This window comes from Phodopus roborovskii, unplaced genomic scaffold (genome assembly GCF_943737965.1).
Source record: "Phodopus roborovskii unplaced genomic scaffold, PHOROB, whole genome shotgun sequence".
In the NCBI taxonomy this organism is placed as follows: Eukaryota; Metazoa; Chordata; class Mammalia; order Rodentia; family Cricetidae; genus Phodopus; species Phodopus roborovskii.
Genome location: NW_026126413.1, coordinates 4,608,791 through 4,634,571, shown reverse-complemented (window position 1 = coordinate 4,634,571; position 25,781 = coordinate 4,608,791). Strand labels below are relative to the sequence as shown.

The 25,781-nt window shown below is 40.1% G+C and overlaps 1 protein-coding gene across 3 annotated transcripts in view; it reads left to right on the top strand.

The window, feature by feature from the left end:
* Atg10 (autophagy related 10) overlaps positions 1-25,781 on the top strand; it is a 248,271-nt gene that overhangs the window by 125,915 nt on the left and 96,575 nt on the right. For all 3 annotated transcript variants that reach the window (XM_051182951.1, XM_051182950.1, XM_051182949.1), the window contains one exon: positions 23,471-23,609. In XM_051182951.1, coding sequence (XP_051038908.1) covers positions 23,471-23,609 — 139 coding nt within the window. The remainder of the gene's footprint in view (positions 1-23,470; positions 23,610-25,781) is intronic.

The following is a 25,781-nucleotide window of genomic DNA, read 5'->3' as shown; positions in this document are numbered from 1 at the left end:
TAAATATAGAACTAACCAGGAAAGGCAAAATTCTAGGAAGAACACTTCTGTGGTTTTTGTTTGGATGGTGTTGCTTGGTTGTATGTATGTATGGTCATGGGGATTGAACCTATGGCCTTGCAAGCTCCAACCAAGGGCTATATGAATGACATGTGTGCCTACCCCTATTTTTTACTTTTTGTTTTCAGACATGGTCTTACCAAGTTGCCTAGATTGACTTTGACTTATGATGTAGTCCAAAAAGGTCTTGAACTTGCTATCCTCCCACCATAGCCTTCTGGGTATCTAGGATAGCAGGCCTTGCCACCAGTCTTGGAGCAGGCTTTTGATTTAGGCAAATCTTAACCCACAATAGGATGGAACTGACTTCATGAAGCAGAATGTCTAATAGCATACCGATGTGTTTTATGGCAGACACAGAGTAGATAAGAAAGAGTCCTTGCTTTATGCTTTCTTTTGTTCCTATTAAAACAACCACTTATTCTAAACATTACTGCCATTTCTAATATTATACACACATGTATCCCAGATGTTTCTCTCTCCCTTGGCTGAGCAGAGGACTAAGGAGGAAGAACAACTGTAGCTCAGCCAAAAGGTAGGACAGAGACAAGAGATGATAAGAGGTTTTTGAGGCCAAATGGATATCAGAAAATCAAAATATCTGTTAAATGAGTGAAATGATAGGATTTTATTTAGCAGATAGCACCCAATAATCCGATAATGGAGCCAGTTCTTTTATAATTAGTTCCTTATTGTGTGTAACAGGCATCATAACCTGGGAGTCATGGGGAATCATGAGGTCATCACAGAGAACTTCCATCCAGTATTCTGCCTGTAGGAGCCATAGAGATGGTGATACACAAGATGGATCACACATTTTCTAGTTTGTCTGATCACAGTTAAACATGACTTGAGTGGACCCTTACAGAATGAAGGTTCTTTTGACAAAAAGAATTTTGTTTTATTTATTGAGTTTACTTTTTTTACAGTTAAAAGTTGGAGGTGAAGTTTGGGGAGCCTAGTCCAGCATTACACTACTGTTAAAACCAAAGGAAATAGTTGAGCTAAAAATGAGATAGCTACTTCTTAATGCATTCTTCTTATAGTCCATGTCTTCTACTTAGTATATTTGATAGTTAAAACATTGTTGTCACATTTGTAGAAAGTAGTATCAACACAGTAACATAGCTATTTAATTTGGGGGACTTGGTTTAGTGGAAACAGAATGGAAAGACATCTAAAGATGATTGGAAGTGGATTGGCATATAAGTTAATAATTTTTTTTATTGTTGAAGTCTGTCATCTTTAAATGGTTTCTTGATTTAATGTGCTTGGTCTGATTACAGTTATTACTAATAGTTACTATAAGCTGGTTAATAAATTACTTGTTGAGGTTAAGCTTTGATGCATCTTTTACTTAAAACACCTTTGGACCATGTAGAAAATGTTTTATGCCTAACACCTTCTTTTAGCCTCAGTCACAGTCCCTGCTTAGAGGAGGCAAAAACGTAAACAAGAAATGCTAAGCTATCATTTAACAGTATCAATTACAATACCCAGAAAAGACTGAACAGATGAAAAGATTTAAACTAAACTGGGCAAAATGCCCAGAGTTGCCAACAAATATGGCTTGCATTAGACAAAAATATTAATAAGTACATAAAATTCATACATTGGATTAAGAAATCTCTTCCTTTGCTTAGGATAAGCCTCTTCTTGTTTCTTTTCTCCTTTTAAGTTTTAAGGAATCATTTGTCTATGTGTATGTCTATGTTGGGGTATGTGCATGTGAGTGCAGGTGCCCACCTAGGCCAGAAGAGGGCATCAGATCCTTTGGAACTGAAGCTACAAGTAATTATGAATTACCTGACTGGGGTGCTGGGAACCCAACTTGGGTCCTCTGCTATTAACTACTAGACCATCTCTCCAAACCCCAATATCTTGTCTTAGGGTTTTTGTTTTTGTTTTTTGAGACAGTTTCTCTGTGTTGCCTTGGTTATCCTGTAATCCACTCTGTAGACTAGGCTGTCCTCAAACTCACAGAGATCCACTTGCCTCTGCCTCCCAAGTGCTTGGATCAAAGGTGTGCACCACCACTGCCTGGCTCTTGGGGATCATTCTCATATATTTTATAATACAAAATTCTAAGACAAAAAGATGCAGTTACACAGAGAAACATAGTAAGGCTAAAAAAAATAATTAAAGAACAAATCTTTTCATTGCCTCATATCGCATCACAAGTCATATGTGTCACTGAGGAGCCAATTCTATGTTTTTCTTATTCAGTTTTTGAGACAGAATCTCGCTCTGTAATCCAAACTGGCTTTTAAATGGCAACAGTCCAGCCTTAGCCTCATGATTGCTGAAATTTCAGACATGAATCACAATACCTGTATAGTCTTTTATGGGGGTGCGGGGGCATGTGTGATATGAATGTATTTGTGTGTAAGTGTTCACATATGGCACATGGTGTGTATGTATGTGTGTGCATGTGGAACCCCAAGGTTGACCTTGGATCTTCCTTGAAGACTTCCTTCCCAGCTTATTGAGGCAGGGACTCTAATTTGAACCCAAATCTCATTGCTTCCAACTAGCTTGCTCCCAGATCCTTCTGTTGGTCTCTAGAAAACTAAATTGCAGACCAGCTGCCAAACCTGCCTGACATTTACGTGGGTTTGGGGGAATCTGAACATTCATTCACGCTTGAATGGCAAACCTTTTACCTATTCCAGCCTCTGGTCTACTTTTCAAAAACTTAAATTTCCCTTAAAAATTATAAAACATGGGTTATTTTTATTTTCGTGTAGAATAATCCTCCTTCTATCTAGCGAATGTTGTGGTACTGTACACATTCCGGAATATAAATATTAGAACTGGAAACTGCAGCTAGGCAGTGGCAGGGATGGAACAAACCCTGAATGACTTCAGCTATTTCATCATCAGATATCTGACTTTTCTCAAACTCGTCAAGTGGACAGATTCCGTTCAAGCGTTGAAAATGCGGTGGAATAATGTTTCCCAATAAGATTTGTGCTACCGTGGAGCAGCTGTCCATATGCTTGTCAGAGCACCTGCGCGATTTCCCAGTCTGGGTGTAGATGAGGGAGGCTCTTTCTGATTAGACTGGTCTGTGTGTGTGTGTGTGTGTGTGTGTGTGTGTGTGTGTGTGATAAGAGAGCAGGAAACTGTAAAGTATGCAGAGTCAGGGCAAAAGATAAAAACAAGGGATAAGTGGATGGGTTATAGTGTTTCCTGCTAGCAAAGATTCTCAAATGCTGGGCTTGAAAATGAAAAAAAAAAAAAAATGACTTGACATTGTATCACCGGATGTTAGGGGAATGTGTAGAGGGTTAGGCAGTCATTGGGATGTGAGTTGGTACATCAGGACAGAGACAGTAATGCTCCAGGAAGAACTAGAAGAGCGACAGTCATTATGGAAGGGAGAAGAGATTACTGGCAGCACTCAGGGTAGAATCATTTCATTTGGCAATATGTTGGGGGTAGAAAAGGGTTAAGTCTGGGAAGAAGCTTAGACATCTGCACATGCCATTTCTAAAACAGGGAATGCGGGAGCACAAACAGCTTGCTTTGCTTGATGGGGTAGGCAGTGTGGTTTGAATCTGAGCCGAGATGACAGTGGCCAGCTTCTTTGGTGAGATGTAGTCATCAGGCAAGGGACCGAGCAAGGGGTCAGTGCTGAGCTGTCTGTTCGTGGGGCAAGCAGTTGTGGAGGGAGAGCCAGAGGCATGAGGGTGAGTGAGCTCATCCAGCTGGCACAGGGCCCGAGAGGGGCAGGTAAAAGTGTCTGTACTGAGGTGCTCCCTGGAGCCTTGAGAGTGAGTGAAAGCATCCTCACAGGAAAGTCAGAGCCAGCAGATAAGTGAGATCCTAGCAGTGAGGGGGAGCAAGCCCCATTGTCCAGAGTGGCAGAGTCCCGTGCCCAGCCAAGGGAGTAAATCAGAAGGAAACATGACAATCACCCTGAGGTGAACAGTGGGTACATGGAAAGTAGGAGGTCACCTCAAGAGGATTTAAGGGGTAAATAGAATCAAGGCTCTTTATGTAGAACCCTCCATGTGGAACAGTCCTGTGAGGGCCAGGGGGGCAGCACAAGGACAAGGCAGGTGTCTTAGCTAGGCTTTCTATTGCTGTGATAGAATACTATGATCAAAAGCAACTTTGGGAAGAAAGGGCTTATTTTGTCCTATAGCTTGTAGTCCATCATCCAGAGGAGTCAGGGCAGGAACTCAAGGCAGAAGCCTGGAGGCAGTATCTGAAGCAGAAGCCGTGGAGGATGCTGCTAACTGACTTGCTCGGCTGCTTTCTTACACAACTCAGGACTACCTGCCCAGGTGTGCCACACACAGTGAGTGCCCTCCCCTCTCAACATCAATCATTGATCAAGACAGTACTCCACAGACATGCCGACAGGCTAATCTTAGAGACATTTTATCAATTAAGATTCCCTCTTCCCAACTATGTCTAGACTTGTGTCAACTTGACATAAACTGTGCCAGGGGAAATGATATTTCAAAACCAAAGCAGCCAAGCACTTTATAATGGAGGGAAGAATTGGTCTTTCCTTCTGTGGACACCTGTGTACTGTTCTGATTAGACAGTTAAAAAGGGTATATGGCTGTCTGGACTGAGGGCAAGACCATCTTGCTCTATGTAATGTACACAAGAGAAAGTCTCCACCCTGAATGGAGATCACTGTAAATGCTTGGAAGAAAAAGAATAGAATTATATATTAGCTAGGGAGCACACAGTAACCAACAAGTAAAGGTAGATGAATGTACTACAACCTTACAGAAAACTGACTTTTCTTCTCCCAATATCTATCAGTTGCCAGTAGTTCCTTAGCTAGGGGTGAGGCATGGGATTTCGTGCATGCCATCACCTTTTGTCATTAGAGATACCATTCACTCCTAGAGCTGTTGGTAACATCCTGCATTCTGTCCTAGCCTAATACTTTGAAAGTTATTTTTTTTTCTTATAAGCTTCCTGGGAAAATAGCTAATTTACTATAGACTTGTTACTTAGAGTGGGCAGTTGACCATGTTATGGTACTCTATACACTGCCACACTGCAGCACCATCATAGTCCTGATATAGTCTCACCAACTACACCTCACTCCTTAAAGAGTCTCTGAGTCTCTGTAGTCTATCCTGACCCCTGGCGAAACTGATGTGATTTTGGTAACTGTTTCAGTATTAATTTGCATTTACATTTTCTTTGCTTTTAATTAAAATAGGAGTACACTATTTCTCCCCATTCTCTTTCCTCCCTTCCAGGTCACATCCAGCTTGAATGTTCTTAGTTCTTTGTCCAAAGTGTGAGGTGTTTTTGCAATAGGGACTTAGCCTTCAACCCCTAAGAGGCAACCAAGGACATCATACATAAACAGTCTGTATTGTTTTATGAGTCTCTTCAACTACCCTGACCAACAACTCAAAAGCAGGTTTCTTGTGCCTGTGTTGAGATTTTGCTTTGTCAGTCTGTGGCTCATGTAGGACGTATTATCAGCCCAAGTGACATAACTTCATTTAATACATATGTATATATTAATATGTAAATGGCTTTTTTCAAGCATTGTTACCATTATTTGTTCTCCCCCCCATTCTGCATTGCATTTTATATGAAAGAGATAATAAAATATACATTCTCTGTACCTGGCTTCTTTCACTTAACATAACCCAAGATTCATTTACATTATATTGCATATCACAAATTCTGTTTTATTGCGGTGGAGTATACTTTACCCTTCACTAACAAATATTTGCCACTTTCCACATGGGACTGTTGTGAGTAACGGAGCTATAGATATTGGTGTGCAGCTTACTCAGGCAATATTTTCATTATGTTGGAGCAATATCTAGCAGTGGACACTGTGCCAAATTCAGATTTATGTTTAAATTTTGTAAATTTCCAATTTTCAAAATGGTTACAGCATTTCATATTGACATCAGCATATCTTTGTCAAAACTTATTATGTAAATAATTAGCTTTTCCTACTGGTACCCCATTGTGATATCATATGTTTGTTAGCCATTTTTGTTTTCTTTGGGAAGCATATGTCAAAATTTTTAGCATATTTGAAAATAGACATTTTGTCTCTTTAAGTGTAAGAATTATTACATATTCTTAGATTATGTTATGAACTTTCCCATTTTATGATTTGCCTGTAGTTTTACTTCTGACAAAGTCCATTATAATTTTGAAGTGTAATGATGTTTGTGTCCTACGAAACCCTTGCTCATACAAATACCATAAAGATTTTCTCCTATGTTGTTAGTTTTTCCTGTGTTGGGGATGAAAAGGTGCTGGGGACCAAACTTAGGTGTAGATGGAGTTTCTGTTCTGCTTGGTCCCACAGCCGCTTAGTCCCCAGTAAACACACTGACGCTTACAGTAGTTATAAACTGTTTGGCTGATGGCTAAGGCTTAATTATTAACCCATTTCTATTAAACTATGCATCTCCATGTGGTCTTGGCTTACTGGAGAATGCCAGACCTGTTATTGCTTTGGACGCTACATGTTGTCTTTACAGTGGCTCACTCTCTGCCTCCTCTCTCCAGAAATCTCCTGATCTGGTAGCCCCACCTATATGATGGGAGATGTCATTCTGTAAATATGTTTCTCATACTGGTTAATGAATAAAGCACTGTTGGCCAATAGGAAAGCAAGACAGGTGGGACTAGGAGACAAGGAGGAAAGAGGAAGTAGTAAGGAGGAGTCAACATGTAGAGACTGGAGAGAGCAGACACCGGCCCCACTCTCCAGTAAGATGAGACCATGTGAAAATACTTAGATTAATAGAAATGGGTTAATACTTAAGACAGAGAAACAAGTAACTGGCCAACAGTGTTATATCTAATACAGAGTCTCTGTGTGTTAATTGGGGCTGGCGCCACGGTGGGTCTAGGCTGGCAGGAAAAACCCTTCTTGCCTGCCTCCTGGCCAATCAGTCTTTTGTTCATCCACCAACAAGGGAAACATATATGCAAAAGGACATCCCTCATCACCTAGGACTTTGCACATGATAGGTACAGTTCTACTACTGAACCACACCCTCACATCCATCTCCATGTTCTGTTACAGGAAACTTATGATTTCATCTTTGCTTTTGGGCTTATGCCCATGTTGTCAATTTTGTGTATAGTGAAGGGCATTGCCTCCCACTCCTCTGTTCCGCTTCATTTGGAAGTGCACTGAATCTTCCAGATCAATTTCCAGAGAATTTATATCCTAACAATGCTGAGTCTCCTGGTGGAAGGTCACGATTTGGTGCTCAGCTTATGAAGGCCCTAGAAGAGTTCTCTTTGCAATGCTTTGTGCATGGCGCCATAGAGCCATGCAGATGGATCTGTTGCTAAACCCAATATTAACTGTCAGTTTGGGTGCTCCTACACATAAGACTACAATAGACTTTTGTATGTTAACGCTGAATTGTGCAACCTTGCAACATGATTGTGCTTAAGTAGTTGCTCTGGAGATCACATAATTTCTGCATAAGCAGTGTATCTCCTAGAGAAAGAGCTTTGCCTTTTCATTTCCAGGCTCCTTCCCTCCTTTGCACCTTCCCTGCCTCCATTGTCCCTCCCTTCTTTATCCTTCTGTCCTTCCTCTTTCTCATTCCCTTCTTCTCACGTCCCTTCTCATGCCCTTATTTCCCCTTCCCCTCCTGTCTCACTGCAGCACCCCCAGACAATGTTGGATAGTCTAGAAAGGGGTATTTAGAATTTTCTTTCTCTCTCTTTAAAAAAAAATGTGGGTAGTGTGTGTGTGTGCACGCACGCACACGCGTGAGAGAGCGAGCGTGTGTATGTGTATTGAGTGCATAGTTATACATGTATACAGAGGTGCATGTGACCATGCACTTGCTTACAGAGGCCAGAAAAAAGATACCAAGTGTCTTCTATCACTCACCACACTATTCCCTGGGGGCAGGGTCTCTCACAAGAGTTAAAGCTCCCCATTTTATTGATGCTCGCTAGCTAATGAGCTCTCTGGATCTGCCTGTCTCTGACTCCAAATTCTGGGATTGCATGCACATGCAGCCATGCCTAGCGTTTATGTTAGCACTGGAAGTCTAATCTCAAATCCCCATGTTTACATAGCAAGGGTTCTGCCCCCTTAGCCATCCCTCCCAAACCCCTAGTGGAACTTTTAATGTGCAGTTTACTTAGGACAGGACAGCCTGCTTTGTTCCCAGGTTGATGGGAGGTTTGAATCACAAATTCAATATTCAAATGCTTCTTCTGCATCTAAAGGAAATCTCTGTGGATTTTATCTTTTATTTGATTACTCTGGTGAATTAATCAACTTTTGAGTATTTAAACTAACTTTGTGTTCTTGTGATGATTTTTATTTAGTCATGTTTCAATATTATAATATATTTTTAGATTTGGTTTGCTGGAATTTTATTAAGGGTTTTGTGTCTATATTTCTGGAGAATATTGATTTATAGTTTTTGTACCTTTTTCTATGTTTTTGTTATCAAGGTAGTAATTTTGTCCTATTTCAGATTTTTTTTTATATAACACTACGTTTCAGAAAAATGGGGTAATGTGTTAAGTTGTCCACAGTCCTCAGAATCTTACATATCAGATCTCTCTCTTTCTGCACAGATTAGCCTATACCTCATTCCTACCTCATTATTTAGGCTTAGTGCTGTCTTTTAAACTGAGACATCAAGTATCCTTTTCAGTTAAGATTGAGGTCTTTATCTGTGATTCCCTGAACATGTACAAAGTTCATATAACTGTTATCACAGAATCTATGGGTTATAGTCATAATTCTGGCACCATACTGAAATGAACAGTTGTGATGTTAACTGGTTTAATATTGTGATATTAATGGTTTCTTTTTTATTAAAATCTAGGCATATACTATATACTCAAGCATTTATTGAATGAGCAGATGTTCATTACTAATAATTTAGATGATTGATTTGAGTTTCTGAAGCCTCTGAGTGGGAAAAGCTAACATGGAAATTAAATGAGATCAAGTTTTAATGTGTAAGATATTTATTAATACTCATGCTCTCCTGGAGGAGTTTGAAAGTGTAGATTTCTAATACTTTATGCAAGGGTGTTAATGTCGTTCACTGTTATAGGCTGGGATGAGGAGAGGGCTCTTGTCATCTCAGCCAGAGGAAATATTCCTATAGTTCAGTTTTAGATTTTTATCCCTTCTCCTATCAGCTCATTTTCTTTTCAGCCAGATTTCTTAAAGTGGTAGCTGCCATAGGGAGGTAGTGTAATTCTTCCTGGAATATTTATTTTCTAGACAAATTTAGCAGAGAGAAAGAAGACATCAAAAAATACATGTCTAATCTTCATAGACTGTTATGGATCCAGAATTGGGAGAATCTTCAATAGGCAATATAATAAACTTTAGTTTATAAAATTATACAATTTTATAAAATAGAGGTAAATTCTGTGTTACATCACATTCCTGGTGGTGTAGCTGTACCCCATGCTCACACATTAATATTTCTTTACTGAAATTCTATTCATATAAAGTAGAATAGATGAATCTAGAAATCTCAGTTAGGAATTTGCCACCGGTCAGTCTTAGTCAAACTCAGTTGTTGGCTATTTCCTACAATTTTCAGAGCACTTTAGATATCAGTTTGGTATAAGAGCTTGGGAACTACTGTCCGACTATTACACTGTTTGTTGTTGATGGTGGTTTCTAGACCCATTCATATCTTTTATTCCTGTGTATACCAGTCAGTGGCGTATGCATGGGACTTCACCCAACAATACTCTAGTGTAGCTAGAGGAAACTCTGCTCCAGGGTGAGATAGTCCTGTGATTCTAGGAAATAACATCTCAAAGTAACTCACCACCCAGAAGTAGTGAAATATAATGGATAAATACACCCCCCAACTTGCAGCAGCTCAGGCAGGAAAGCCTTGTGCCTCTCACAGGGTCCCATAGGAATGAGTCTCATTTGCTCAACACCTAATTCATACACCTTGTGCAGACTTCATTTCCTTCCTGTTTCTCTTACCAGTGTTCCTGAAATCAGTTTCAAATAGGTAACTGGCATTCGAATCCTTGTCTCAAGGTCTGCTTCTTGGAGTAACCCATGCTAAGACACTGACCCTACCACACACACACAATGTGGAACTTCAGGTCTTTTTTCAAACTTTGGTGTGGTTGTTAACTACCTTTTTCATGTTTTAACCTCTCTCCTGTTAAAATAGGACCCTGTATTGAGTAACAGGGGCCCATTCCTGGTTTCCCAGTGTTCCTGTGAACATTCATAGACACAGTAGGCCTTCCTGTTGCTGCTGCCTGGGGACTATTCCTACTTCCCATGCTCAAGGCCACTGTAGGTTTAACATCTTGACTAAGGTTTCTTTTTCTTTTCTTTCTTCTTCTTTTTTTTAAGCTTATAATAATTTAAGATATCTGCTTCATATTCAAATTAAAAGAAACTTCTCTTGGTGTGACCTTTATTGCACAAAGAAATCAATCTACAAATTCCCTACAGATGTACATGGGAAGGTGGGCATTTAATCTGCAGGCTTCTTTTTTTTTTTTTTTTTTTTTTTTTTTTCAGACTTGTGTCACGTTGAGTGTAAAGATGAGTTGCACCTATTAAAACTGAAATTAATTTATAGAGGAACTGAAATCATTAATTGTGTTGTGGCTCCTTATCTCTTTTATGACATGCATTGCTGTGGGTGTAGTGCTTTAACACAGCTGCTCAATAGTCCATTATAGAGGCACGAGAATGCTTTTACATGAATGCAGTAAAGTGGCAGATGCTTCTTAATGACAACTTCCCAATTCATTTAGAAAACAAGTCAGTTTTGGATTTGGGTTTTTTCTCTAAATATGGCAACTGTGTATACAAATGATCCCAAAGATGTTAGAACTGATAAATGAAATCACTTGTATAATATTTTAGAGTGCTGGAAGTTAGTCTAAAAGCCTCATCTGATAGTGTTTTAATAAAATTAGCATTTTTCTTACTATGCAGATAATTATTTGTTATTATAAGGGACCAGAAAAAAGACACTGACTCAGTATTACCAACTTAAATTTCTTTTATTTTCTTCTTTGGAAACTTCTGGTGAATGTTGATTTATCATTGGCAATTTGAGTAGAGAAGTGGTAGTGTCCTGATAACAGGGACATGTGGAGTCTGGCACTTGGAAGACAAGCAGTTCCTTCCTGGAGTAAGTGCTTGATGGGGGATGTCCTTCTGTATATATGTTTCTCTTATTGGTTGATGAATAAAACACTGGCCAGAAGCCAGGTAGGAAGTATAGGCAGGGTTGCCAGACTAGGAGAATTCTGGGAGAGGAAATAGAGAAAGGCTACAAGGAGACACTATGTAGCTGCTGAAAGAGTAAGGTGCTGGAACATTCCCCCGTAAGATGAGACCATGTGGAAATACTTAGACTAATGGAAATGGGTTAATAATTAAGAAAGAGCTAGCCAGTAAGAAACCCGAGCCATCAGCCAAACAGTTTATAATAAATATAAGTGTCAGTGTGTCTATTTGGGGCTAACCGGGTATGGGACCGGGCAGAACAGAAACTCAGTCTACAAGTTCTGTCATCTTAGAGAGGTTGCAAGGCACGTGTGATGTCCATGTACCCTCTTGTGAGGTCACTGCCAGAACTTGCCTCTTCTCAGGGTAATGGGCAGATACCCACAGGGCCTAGTCCAAGGGGATCCAGGAAAGGCAACCGTACCTCCTCACAGACCAGTCTATGCTACACAGACTATTTGGTTGGTGATACATGAAGAGGTCTCTGGTCAAGAAACTTTCTCTTCAGGATTTCTTGAAGATTCATGAGAGGATTAATGTGTCCAGGCTGTGCCATTTACAGGGGCAACCTTGTGTGGCTCTTCACTGTGGAGATCAGATGAGAAGACTGAAAGAGGAGAGCAAGGCAATGAAAATCAAGGAGAGAAGGCCAAAGGTTAATTTTGTCTGTAACTTTGCTGAACAGTAGCCGAGGGACCAGCATGCTTGCAGAGCAGTTCGCTGAGATGTGGGGAATATAGCACAATCACTACTCTTACGTTTGCATTACTGATACTTAAATATTGATCATCTGTTTGTAGATGAGCACAGTGTTCCTGTCCACTGGACTTAACAGGGCAGTCCCTTGTTCAACCTTGTTCAGTTAGTGCAGCTGTTATTTCTCAGACTCCGGGCTTCAAAGGATTCCTGCAAAGAAACCCCAGTAAGCAACACAAGATACAATATAGAAATAAAGTCTGAGCAGAGCCCAAGTTTGAAATTCACTTATTTCAAACGTGGACTTAAGTTTACTGCTAACGATGACTTACTTCTCCCTGTGTGAGTATTGCACTAGAGGTGGTGTGAGCCAATCACGGGCTAGCCAGTCACTGGGCTAGCACCCAGAGCATGAGGACCAGCCTTGCACAAACAGAGGAGGGCACACCTGTTCACACTCTTGTCATGTCCTAGTACCACCACGTGGCACACTATGTAGGCTTACTGGCATGCTTTTCATGTCTCGGGGCATCCAACTGGTAGCCAGGGCGTGCCTGTTCTCATAGCCATGCCCCAGGCCTTCCCCCCTTGGCAGCCCAGGTACACCTGTTTGCATGTGTGCCATGTCCCACTGCCACCATATGGTGGTCTGGGCTTGCCTGTTTGCATACCTCTACCGGGGTATACATAGGTTTGTGTAACGAAGAGAAAGACACCATTGTTGCGGCTGCCACCTAGACACTGGAGCAAAGCAGAGTGTAGCCACAGGCCGTGGTGGGCGCAGCAAGAGTTAGGAAGTTTGTATGCTTCCAGATGATGGAGAGGGAGTCTCGGTGATGACAGTTTGGTGCATTTTCACAAGAAGAGTTGCTAAAATTCTGCCTGGACAGGTCGTGAGTTCACTGAAATAAACATGGTCTCTGGAGCAGAGCCGTTAAAATATGCAGAGGCTTGCTGCTATAGAAAGCTCAGTTTATACATGGAAGACCTGGGGGGAAAATATGCTAATCTTACAAACCAAATTTATAGAAGAGGTTAAATCACATATACTCCAAAGACGATGAACATTTTATCTAAACCACATCTGTTGTAATTATCATTTTACAGTATTTGTGTGATTGATCATTATTTGTATGTCTTCACTTCAGGTTGAAATATAGTTCCTGTCCTTTCTGATTTCCAGATGCTAGGGGCTGACAAACATTGGTCTGCTGCCTATTTTTAAAAAAAATTTTTGTAGTTAAAATATAATTACTTCATTTCCCTCTTCTTCTTTTCCCTCCAACCCTTCCCCTGTTACTCCCTCTCACACCATCTCAAATTCATGGCCTCTTTTTCTGTTCTTATCATTGTTACAAATATGTGTGTACATAAATACATAAATAGAACCTCCTGAGTTCACTTAGTTTAGCTTGAAAGTATATGATGTCAGTGCTGACTTGCTTGTATTAGATAATTAGTTAGGGGGCTCATCACTAGAGAAGACTAACTTTCCTTTGTAGCTGGCATTAGCTGCCTGTGCTTCTATAAGAGGTGGGTCCCTGAGATTTCCCCCTGGCAAGTTAGCATGTCTGCCCATATTGTGATCAATTGGGACTTGTGTTATCATGGGTGAAGCTTCCTTGCCATTTCTTGGAGACACAGTCTCATGCTGCCTATTTCTATATAGCCCACAAGCTGTAAAAACATGGTTTAAAAATCAAAACAGTATTTCTTGACACATTAAAATTTAAGTGAAACTTAAATCTTAGTGTCCATAAATAATGTTTTGTTGGAACAAAGCCACACTTGCTAATTTTCATATTTCTAGCTGCTTTCACGTTTTGGGCATTTTGATAGAGTACACAAAGCCTGGTCTTTATTACTGGCCCTTTAAGGGAATGTTTGTGACCTTGATTTGTTTTGTGACCTTGACTTGGAACACAGAGATACTCTGTAACATTTCTTGGTGAATGAATGGGTCAATAGTTAACTTTCTATGTGCCAGGCAGTTTTCTATACTACCCTACTTAATGTACATTGAATAAAGGGATTATCTTAGTGTTCTATTGATATGAAGAGACCCCACGACCAAGACGACTCTTATAAAGGAAAGCCTGTAATCGGGGCTGGTTTACAGTTCAGAGAAGAAGTCCATCATCATTATGGCAGGAAGCTTAGCAGCATAAAAGCAGATGTGGTGCTGGAGGAGCTGAGAGTTCTGCATCTGGATCTCCAGATCTGCAGGCAACAGAAAGACAGCCACAGGGCCTGGCAGAGCTTTTGAAACCTTAAAGCCCACCTCCAGTGACACACTTCCTCCCACAAGGCCACACCTACTAATCCTTCAAATAGTGCCACTCTCTAAGCCTTTAAACATAGGCAGCTAATGGGCCATTCTTATGCAATCCACCACGGGGACTGTAAGAGTAAAGGGTTTTTTATTTTAACAAGTGGGGAAACTGAAACTTTGACCTCCTCATTCCACCAGCGCAGAGCCAGAGTGCAACTCACATTCAAACCCATGTCCTGTTTCTCCTTTTACTTGCACTGAAATTTTGATGTTTTTATCTGAGGTTTTAGATGTCTTCTGGTGATCCAGTAGGAAAGTGAGAATTTTATTTTGCTTTCATTTATAACAAAATAATAATATTTAAGAGCAAAAAAAAAATCACATTTTTGCCACAGCATAAGCATTGTGTCTAATAAATGGTAGACACTCTTGCAAATTACTGTGGAGGTCTATAGAGTTCCAGGACAACCAAGGTTACACAGAGAAACCCTGTCTCAAAATAAAACCAAAACCAAACCAAACCAAAAACAGCAAGCAAACAGACCCCTGGTTACTTGCTATAACCCAGGGAGTTTTGAGTTCAGGAATGAAATGAATGGCTTTTCTGAAGGCTCTTTAGGGGTGTTCTTAGTAATACAAGTGGTGTTACTTGTGTGGCTAGTTAGAGGGCTCCTGCTTCAAGATTCATGGAAATACCACAGTGCCTGCCTTTTGGTTTGTCACAGCCTGATAATCTTCACTCTTACTCATTTTTAAATTATATATAATTTATATATAATAAAATATAATTTTATTTGTATATGAAAAAAGTTGCAGTTGATTCATCATGACTTAAGGAATCCTACTTGCTTAAGTTAAAGGAATGGTATATTTCTTTAGAAAATAGCCCCAGCCAAACTTTAGCCTATTGGATTTAATTATCATCACCCTTTTAAGGTTTACCATTTCCTTTCCCCTTGGGAAATTTAGTGTAATGTCCTAAGATAGACAAAATAGAAGGGCAGAAGTAGTTCATCAAGTATATGCTCAGGCCTTTAATTAGTTTCTGCTTATAAAAGCACAATAAAATTAAGTAAAGATCTTAGGGTGTATTTTTAGAGGTAGGCAAGTGAATGTCTGTGGACCACTACTTATTTTTGTTTGTAGAGTATTACTGGCATGTCCATTTTTAAAGATTTGTTTTCACTAGTGTGTGTGTGTGTGTGTGTGTGTGTGTGTGTGTGTATGTATGTATGTGTATGCTCACGCATGTGCAAGCATGTGCACCTGTGAATGCCGGTGCCTGTGGAATCCAGAAGAGGGCATTAGGTTTCTGGGAGTTGGAGTAGCAGATGATTGTGAGCTTATGTGGCTACTGGAACTGAATTTGTGTCCTCTATAATAGAAGTATGCACACTTAAAGACTGAGCCATTTCTCCAACCCCTTTGTTCATTATTTATGGATTGATGATACAGTTACAGTTACTATGGCCTAAAAGCCTGCACTACTTATTATCTGACCCTTTAAGGAAAAGGTTGCAGGTCTATGAAACTAGAGCTAAGAAAAAAGTAAAAGGATTGCATAATATAAGGAAGGGAAATTTGAAGACAATAAACTTCATATGTTGATAGGACATTGTATAATAAACAATAACTCTTAGTTCTTACTTTTCCTTAGAGATAAGTGTAATGGAAATGGATTGACTATGTCACAAGATAACAATAAAGCATTTTCTGGTTCTTAAGTTAAAACAGATGGCCTCGTGAGGCAAATCTCTCATGCTAGCGGGTTTATGCCTGGTATAAAATTTATTTCTCTTTGCCATTCCTAGTTCCACTATTGGCGATTCATGTTGTATAGGGTTATCGGTCACAGATCTGATGTAATAATTGACCGAAAGCTAATACGGTAAGCCACTAATGGCCATTATGAAAGAATAACTAAGTGAGGAAAGGGGGAAGTTATGGTGACTTTGAATAGGATCAGATAAAGGATAGGGACAGTGAACTGGGAGAGCAATAGCTGAGGATTTGAGTCATTTGAGGTCTATTAGGCTTCCTCTCAGAGGAGAGCAGATGAGGCAGTAGTGCCACCAGCTGTTCGTGAAAGCATGCTTTTGAGTCTTGGTGACTGGATTTTGCCAGCTTTCTAGCCCTGTAGCTCAGAGAGATAGAATCCCAGAGAAGGTCCTCTGCATGTGCAAGGCAAGGCTTTCTGGAGCCCTCCATGAGCATCATCAGGAACATCACTAATAGGTGACTTCTTCAATCTCAGACTAGAACTACTGAATTGAAAGTTTGAAAACAAAACCCGGAAATACATCTGGTTAGCATCCAGCCTCCCCAGGCATATGATGGTTTTTTGCAGAGTGGAGGAGGCCTGGGCTTGGAGCCTAAAGCCTTAGGTTTTTGTCTTGGCTTGGGTTCTTAGTTGCTGGATGACTGTGGACAGTCTTCCTAGAGCAAAGGAGCAAATGACATAATGCACATTATTATGTCATTTAAATCCTACCATTGCTGCTTTCTTATGTAGCATATAAAAGGCAACTGCAAAGAAACTCATCTACCTGATTTTTGAAATGTAAAATACCTGAAAATCTTACATCTTCCTTTCGTTTGTCATTATTTATATGAGGATTTTGATTTTCAAATTCCTCATCCTGCTAATTCTTACTTAGCTATGTAGACATCCTAAAAGGAAAAAAAAAAATCCACTCTTAAAGGGCTGTATGAGTGCTCCTTTTGTTTTGTTTTTGTTTCTCGGAGAGGTAACTGTTGTTGTGATGGAAGGGGTAATTGCCTTTAACATCCACGGTTCTGTGAAGCAGTATTTTTTCTTGCTCCAGCTGAACTCTCTGGAGTGGATTCTTATATCAGCCTCTTCCTTCCACAGTTGTACCCTGTGCTCAGCCTTTTTGCTTGCTTCCCAGCTCCAGGCATTAACAAGGTTGCTGTCTCCTGTGTGGTCTTTAAGGAAACAAGAACCAAGAACCACACCATTGGGATAGCTGTAAACATCCAGAAAACTGCCAGATGTGCTCTGCCAGGTTTCTGGGCCCCTCCCTCCCGTCTCCCGCTTCAGCACACAGTTCAGAGAAGGATTTAATCTTGCACTGGAGAGAGAATCTTCCTCTCAGTAGGAACCCACATTGGTCATGATGATGCTAATATAAAAGGCCAGCAAAGCATCACAGCTCCCTTTCCCTTCTTACATGGGTAGTTGTGATGATAACCCTGGCTAAGGCGCCCCCTGTGGACCATCTGTGACCACTGCAGCTTAGTGCTGCCTGCCTTGCAAGGAACACTGCCCCTCCATGTGCCAGACACAACACGTGCATTTCTAAGAAGATGACATCATTTGCAAAATTTCTTGTGACAGTCACTAGCTCAGAAGCCTCAGAGGTCATGAAAAAAAGTCACTCTGGTAATTAGGATGGCTAAAAGACCACCTGCAGTAAAATGATGAGCCACGGAGAAAATAAGAGCTGGTTACTTCAAGTCCCTCAGACTATTTTTATAAACAAGATCGAATATTATCATAACTTTTTTTTTAACTAAGTAATTGCCTTTTCATTGGGTCTGTCAAAAGGCTTCATCAGTCTTCTGAAAATACCACATGGTTGTTGGTTCAGGAATCTTAGCAAATAGTTTATTACATAGTGTATCTTGCTGTTGTGATTAGATACTCTATGTGACTACGCATGAACACAGCACATGACGGCCTTGGAACCAGTATGGGGCCACTGCCCCTTCTTGGCTCATGGCTGTGTTTTTTAAGCCACTGACATTAGGTTTGAATCCATGACCTGGCAGAAGATAAACAAATTGACCCTTTTTTCCTTTCGGGACACCGTGCACAGAGCTCATCCTTACGCCTGCTCTTGGGAGGAGGAGATTACTGTGATAGGAGTTTACCTTTTCTCCCTTTAATTACTTCTCCCTGGAGGATACACCCAGATACAGATCTCATTTCCAAAGCTCAACATTCTATTTGGATTTGCTTTCAGTAAAATATCTATGAAGTGGCTTCAGCATGATCCCTACTTAATGGGATTTAGTTGTTAAGCTTAATTCATATCAGATTTACTAAATGAGAGATCACTGTCAACTTATTGTTAATTGAATTCAATAAAATCAAGTTTTCTATAATTAATGTGAACTACTTAATCTTTTAGCTCCATGAGTGAATGTAATTTTCTGAACATAGGTTTCTTCTCGTTTAATGAATTTGTAACATTTCAAGGAAAATAGATGTATTGTTAGTTCTCTTCCTAATAACTCTTAATATCAAATTGAGTAAATCCAAATATTTAAATGCTCCATAGTGAAAAGAAGCAAAACATTAAACTAAAAATGTTATTATGTTTTGAGTATCAGCCAAAATTTATTGGAGTAATAATTGAGAAGTGGCTTAGTACGGCCCTTGAGTGACTTCTGAGCTGAAGGGAACAGACATCTCTTCAGCAACACAGGAGAGCCAAGCAACGATTCCCCACAAGCCATTGTGGTGAACCAGCGTGTGTTTGGGATTGCCTTCAGGAGCTTATGTGACACAAGGCAATGGAGTCACTGAATAGCTGCTCTGCCCTGGCTTCTTAGAGATGCCTTATCCCTGGAGCTTCCTACCCTGCATGCAGAGGATGCATCCAGGAGGCCCCTCTTCTCCAGGGTGCTGCTTGTATAACCCTGGAGATGAGCTCTGTGAATCCAGTAACTCTGGAGAGGTTCCTGGGCCTTTTGATTCTTAGGAGTTTAACCCCTTCCTCCAGAAGGGCAAGTTTCAATTCAGAGGATGAGTGCTTTGCAACAGTACAAAATGTAGTGACTGCAGTGCCAGCCTGTGCCCCCGACTCCCGGGAAGCCAGCTGTATTTCTGAGTCTTGTTTGTACATATGAACAGAGAGTGTTAGGCTAGATGGAAAGATGTAAGAGTTCCCTGTACTGTTAATTATGATTCTGTTTACTGTAACAGGATGTCAGAACTTGCCCCCTCTTTTAATTTGGAGGATATAAGTGTTCACAAGAGTTGGTAGAGCAGTTAAATGAATACACTAGGTCCATCAAGCAAGCCCTAAACACACTGCTTTGTGACTTGTCATGCTCCTCTGCACTCCGACCTACTAATTACTCTAATTATTTTAAACAAATCCTTAATTTGTTTGCATGACTCCTCAGCCATCTGTGTGGCTAGCACCTTTGCGTCCTGCAAGCAGTAGTTAAGAAGTCATCACAAAGACTCCATGTGCATTTCCTCAGTTTTTTGTAAATCTAAGAACTATGGCAACTGGAATGTTGACACTGACACAATAGACTGAGCTTACTCAAATGCCCTGTTTTACTTGAACGCGCGCGCGCGCGTGTGTGTGTGTGTGTGTGTGTGTGTGTGTGTGTGTGTGTGTGTGTGCTCTGAAATGTTCTCATGTGTATTTGTGGTCACAGACGCTATAGCTGCCAGAGAGAACAGTGATTGGCTTGAGACTTTTAGTGGGCTCTCCACTAAGCCTGTTTGTCCCTTTTCCCTTATTTCTTGAGCTTCATAACTGTTGCAGAGAACCATAATTGTAAATGTCTTGTGTCTACCCCCCAACACATTCCTCTTATCTTCTCTGGTAAGGCTATTTCTCAGATAATCTGCTTCTACAATTTTATACAGAAGTTCCACATTCCTTTAAATCCAAGCACTCAGGAGGCAGAGGCAGGCGGGTCTCTGTGAGTTCCAGGACAGCCTGGTCTACAGAGTGAGTTCCAGGACAGGCTCTAAAACTACAGAGAAACCCTGTCTCGAAAACAAAAAGACCCATTTCCTTAGGTTTAATATGTGTCTGAAGAATTCCAAAACGATGGAGCCAGGGACATGGCTAAGTGGGCACAAATGCTTACTCTATAAGTGTAAGTGTATGAATAAAAACCCTATAATACACAGGAAATGCCAGGCATGTGGATCCCTATAATCTTAGCATTTGGGGGAGATAGATATAGGCACTTACCAGAATTCTCTGATAACTCATGTTTAGTGAGAGACTCTGTCTCAAGGCAATAGGAAAGAGAGCAGTAGAGGAGGAGACTTGTCCTTCACTTGTTCACATGTGCCTGTGGGTACATGCAACACACACACACACACACACATCAGTGGTGGTCTAAGATGAAAAGTAACTCAAGATTATAAACATATATATACCCTCCACACCTTTAAATTATAGTCATAGAAGCACTTCAAATCCAAGAGAAAAGGATGCACTAAAGAACATTTGAGAAGCTGGTCACAGTGCCACAAGCTTGTCATCTTCCCTCTTAGGAAGCTGAGACAATGAGATCATGAGTTTGAGTCTAGCCTGGGCTGTATTGCCAGTCCCTGTCTCAAAAGCATCTGGGAATATAGGCAAAATGAACATTTAGATAGATTAATGATCTAAATATTAATTTTAAAACTTTTGTCTTTCTAAAAGATTAATATATTTATATTTATGATTATTGGAGAAAAATTGGGTTATGCGAGAGACTTTCTACTGAATGCATGGGACTCAGAAGCTGCAAACAGAAAATGTGCAAGTTTGACTGTATAAATATTAAAAAAACTTTGTAATAAAAGTTCAATAAATTGCAAAAAAACTGAGTAAAAATATACATCTATGTAGGTGTCACACATACTCTTTTGCAAGTTAATTTTTCTAGGGTGCAGACAAACATATTCATCTCTGATAAGTTATTATTTCTAATATGTAAAGAGTTATTAATCTCACAAGAAAATGCAAACTAAATAGCAAACACTCCACAGAAGAATACACATTACCAATCACATACAAGTAGACATTTGCCTTTAGAAAGACACAAGAAACAGAAATTAAAACAACACTGAAATGTAAAAACTCATCAAGTAGACAAAACGAAACCAATACTCAGTATTATATGTGGATGAGGGGGCCTCATGGAAGACTCAGCCGTAGCATTCTGTCTTGTCACAAGCCCAAAGGCAGCAGAGCCACACAACTGTGGACTGAAAGTAGGAGTCAAATAACTTCTTCCTCTTTGTAGGTTTATTTTCCTCAGCTATTTTGTCTTGTTGGAAAGCTGACTAATACATGTAGTCATTTAAAAATTTAAAAAGCATTATACTGTACAAATACATAAACAGTGAGAGTCCTCACATTTAGCCCTTCACCACTTCAGATTTGTAAGCATTTTAAACAAGCAAGGTTTGCTTTTCCAGATGTTTTAGTACACACATATGTACCTCTTCTTCACCCTCTACCTCTTCTCCATTAAACCATGTTATATATACTATGGTCATATACAGATTTTTGCCATCTTCTGCTATGTCATTGCAAACTTAAGGCCTCTGCTTTATGCCATTGCAGAACTATGTCATAGCCAGCATTGTAAAAAAACAAAACAAAACAACATTTCTTTATTACTAAATATTTTAGATTGATTACGTAATATTCTTCTACTAAATTAAGCTGCAATGAATATCCTGCTCCTATGACCTTAATACTCTGGATTTTCTGTGGTGCAGACTTCCAGTAGTGAAACCAGTGTATCAACGAGTTGGTATGTTTGCAAACTTAAGATATACTGGCAAAAGGTCCTCAGCAAAAAGCTGTATCAAGTTGCATCACCAGCAAACATGGCTGAAAGTATACCTCTTTTAAAGCTTCTACCTCCAAGTAGGCCATGGGTGACAACCAAGCCTTTAATACATGGCCTTATGGGGACATTTAAGATACAACCCTAAATAAGTTATAATGCTTTTATTATGTTGAACAAAAGAAATTTGTTCAACCCAGTTATGGACCAACGAGAAAAAAATTGATTAAAAATTTATTGTAACAGATCTCGATGCTCATGGCTAAAATTAAATAAACAAGAAAAAAACCCATCTTTCTTGTTATTGTGTTCATTGTTATCTGGAATGTTTAGTTCAATGATTTCTCCCTGGTTATTTAATTCAGTGTGTTTAGCTGACAATGTTTACAGGTGTTTAGTTAAAACTATTGTATAAATACTCCCATTGTGACTTGCCCACTATGGTGTCTCTCCAGCCAGCTAACTGTGGGTGGGGAATTAGTAAGGGAGACAGAGATCTGGAGAACAGTGCCCGCTTCCTTATTTCCACAGGCAACCTTATTTCCTATTGACAAAGTTTGCCATATCTTCTTTGGTTCTTTCTGACTGTTCCTTGTTACTCCTGTTTTAATGAGAAGCTGAAATGAGCCAAACCCACTTGCTTCATTCCTCCTACTAGTTTAATTTCAAAGAGAAATTCTTCAGCCCAAGTAAATACGTGCACATGGATGCACCCAGAAACCCTGATTCGACATGTCCATCCAATCAGTTGCTTCTACATGTCAAGATCTGTTCTTAAGAAATGTCTGTGCATGAGAAGGGGGAGGAGGGAAAGAGGGAGAGAGAGAGAGAGAGAGAGAGAGAGAGAGAGAGAGAGAGAGAGAGAGAGAGAGAGAGAGCAGCCAGTACAGAACAATTAGTTGAGAAGTGGAATGACTCTCACAAAGCTGCTTACAAAGCCTTGTTTAACTTCCTATCAATATGTGCCAGCAGCTCTACTCTAAATCAGCATGTATTATTGAACATTATCAAAAATACTCACAATAATGAAGACAACAGAATCACTCGGGACTTGAAATGCACCTAACAAACTCAGACCCTTGCAAAATAACTTTCTTATTTAGAATGGAACTGGGGATTGTTCATTCAGCACACAATGAATCATCTTTGGGCAAGTACAATAGAACCTTCAGGGGCATTTCCTAGCCTTGGCTCGATTGTTAGGATGGTATTAGCTCTCACAGGTAAAGAATAAGGTAAGCTGGCATAGACACCATCTTGTTGCTGAAATCACAGTGAAGACTTCAGAGTTGCTGCTGTAGTAGTTCTTGTACTGCCCCTGCCCCTGTCCCTGCCCCTGTCTCTTCCCCAGCTCCTACCCCCCACCTCGGCTCCCCACTCCCCACCCCCATCTCTACCCAGAGCTGCTTTGCTTCCCTAGAACAATCTGGATTTACTAAATGCTAATGTTTTCTGGTTGTACTGTTTACCTAGGAATCAAATGTTAAGTTTTAGTGTGGGTGACTCCTTTTTCTTTCCTCATAGCCTTGTATTTACTTAACTGTTATTTTGCAAGAAGAAAAATCTTTCCCTGCCCACAATTGTACTTGTTTTTTAAAACTGACAAACACAGTTTGGCTTTATCTCTGCATTTTTTTTTTCAGGAGAATTTAGAGCTACCTGTGGATGATTCTGAAGCGATGGAGTCTGCATCACCATCTGAAGTGATTAAATATGAGTATCATGTCTTATACTCCTGCAGCTACCAAGTGCCCGTTCTTTACTTTAGGGCAAGCTTTTTAGGTGAGACCATGGCTAAAGCTGAAAGCAAATTCATAAAATTTGCATATAAGACAGGAAACATACTTAGAAAATCATTCTTGAAAGAAAAAAAAAATAGAGTTAAAAAAAAAAAAAAAAAAAAAACAAAGCTGTAGGTGAGGTAAAGTTTTACCAGTAACATTTCTCATGCTTCAGAAAGAAAAATCAAGACTTCATTGTGAATGACATCATCCCCACCTTAAATCTGATCTTCATGGTTTTTGGCCTCTTGCCTGAAGTTGACTAAGCCCCCGGCCCTCCTTGACTTTAAACAAGTAGGAACAACTAAAAGCTGCAATGTTTATTTACTTCTAACTTTGCAGTAAAACTTTCTTTCCATCTCAAATCATGCTGTTAACTGAGAAGCACCCAGGCTCCTTTGCCAAGAGCTTATGATCACTCAAGAAATGTTTTTGTTAGCTTAAGGTGTGTTTAAAAGTGCCAGCACTTCCTTTAGCCATCTCTACACCTCAGAAGCCTTGCTGTCTTGCTGTGCTGTTACTTCACTCCTGCCAAGAAGGTGAATACGCCCTGTCTCCTTAGAGGCCCCTGCTAATAAAGCTTATTCAGTGGCAGCTGCATGGTGTCCTTGCCTTGCAGCTCAGGGGGACTTCTGAATGTGCACTGGCTAAACTAGGTTGGCTTCAGGATGCTCCTGGCCTGGAGACTACTCAGAGCTCCTGCCCAGCCCACCTCTTACCCCGTGCCTTCTTTGACTTTTTCAGCCACACTTTGCATTTGGAGGAGACTTTGGGGTAGCTAAGACATCTGAATTTAGCCAAAATATTTTATTTTTAATTAAAATGTAGCTTAAGCTGCTTTGACTGTGAATTTGGTGGTTTTAATCGCTCGCTGTCTTATATTGTTCAATGGTCTCTAGTTTTGAAGTGCTGGCAGTTCAACAAGCACTTAGGATTTAGAACAAGGACACATTCTTAGAGACTCCCTGGTGAGGTGATTTTAATCTGAGGTGCAGTTCCTGAGAACTGACAATTTGGGATAAATTTTCAACCTGGGACTTGAGGACACTAATGGTTCCCTAAGTCTCACTCACACCCTTGGGACAGATTTGTCTATATGATTATTACTGACCTTTAAAACACTCGTCTTCTTGTAATTATATTTGAATGGAGACCAGAGGTTAAAAAGGACCTCTTGTCTGTTGCTGTTTTCTCCTGTATTTGTTACATGGGGTGGAGGTGGTGGGGAATACCTTCCTCTTGATTCTAGTTTGCAGTCCTCCCTCTTTCTAGCACCTTCGGAATTCAAAGGCCAAGTGGTGGCTGCAGGCAGAGGCCACAGGATGCTGTTCTGGTTCCACAGTACCTTTCTCAGATGCAGTCAGTATTCATTGTAAGCAGATAATCACCAAAACAAGTCCTTTAACTTGTCAGCATCAGGGATGAGAGGTGTTGAAACATGGCTGCTTCTCGTTGGAAGTGGGTCTTGCTGAGGCTGGCGGATGAGCACTGTGCTCTAGCGTGCCAACAGCTCCCCTTACAGCACAGCACAGCACAATGATCGTTCCTGCAAGTCCAATTATATTGTAATGACATTAGTGTGCCGCCTGCATGCCTTTCTGCATGATGATTTCAGTTCTTAAAACATACATACACAAGTAGCATTCTTGATTCTATTTATAGAATTTTAAGATGCCCTCCATCCGTGGCTTATGAAGAAAACCAAAGAGGTCGTTTATTTTATGTGGGAAAGTTTCCCTTACCTCTCACTCTGTCTTGTATAGAATTAGTTATATAGTTCTTTTTATTCTGGAATTCATTTAGCATTTGTTTAGACACATGAAAATATGAATTGTTTTTCTGAAGCATGTAGGAATGTTTTCTTGTGGAGAAAAAATGAAAAATGATTCTTTCCTTTATCATTCTTGTAATTTTAATTTTTTGCTTTTACCTTACTTAAACTCAGGGCATTCAAAAATGTATCATTTTTTTTTTTTACTCATGAGTCATAATTTTCCATTTATTCCCCCCAGTCCAATCCTTTTCCTATCATGTTAGCCTGGCTGTTTGTGTGTTAACAAACTCTAATGGTGTGAAATGTGTTCCCGGGTTTTTCTTTGTCTCTTCTGAGAAAATTCGACCTAGAAACAGGATGATTGTAAAACTTCTTACCCAAGGGTCTTGTCTTTTCTCT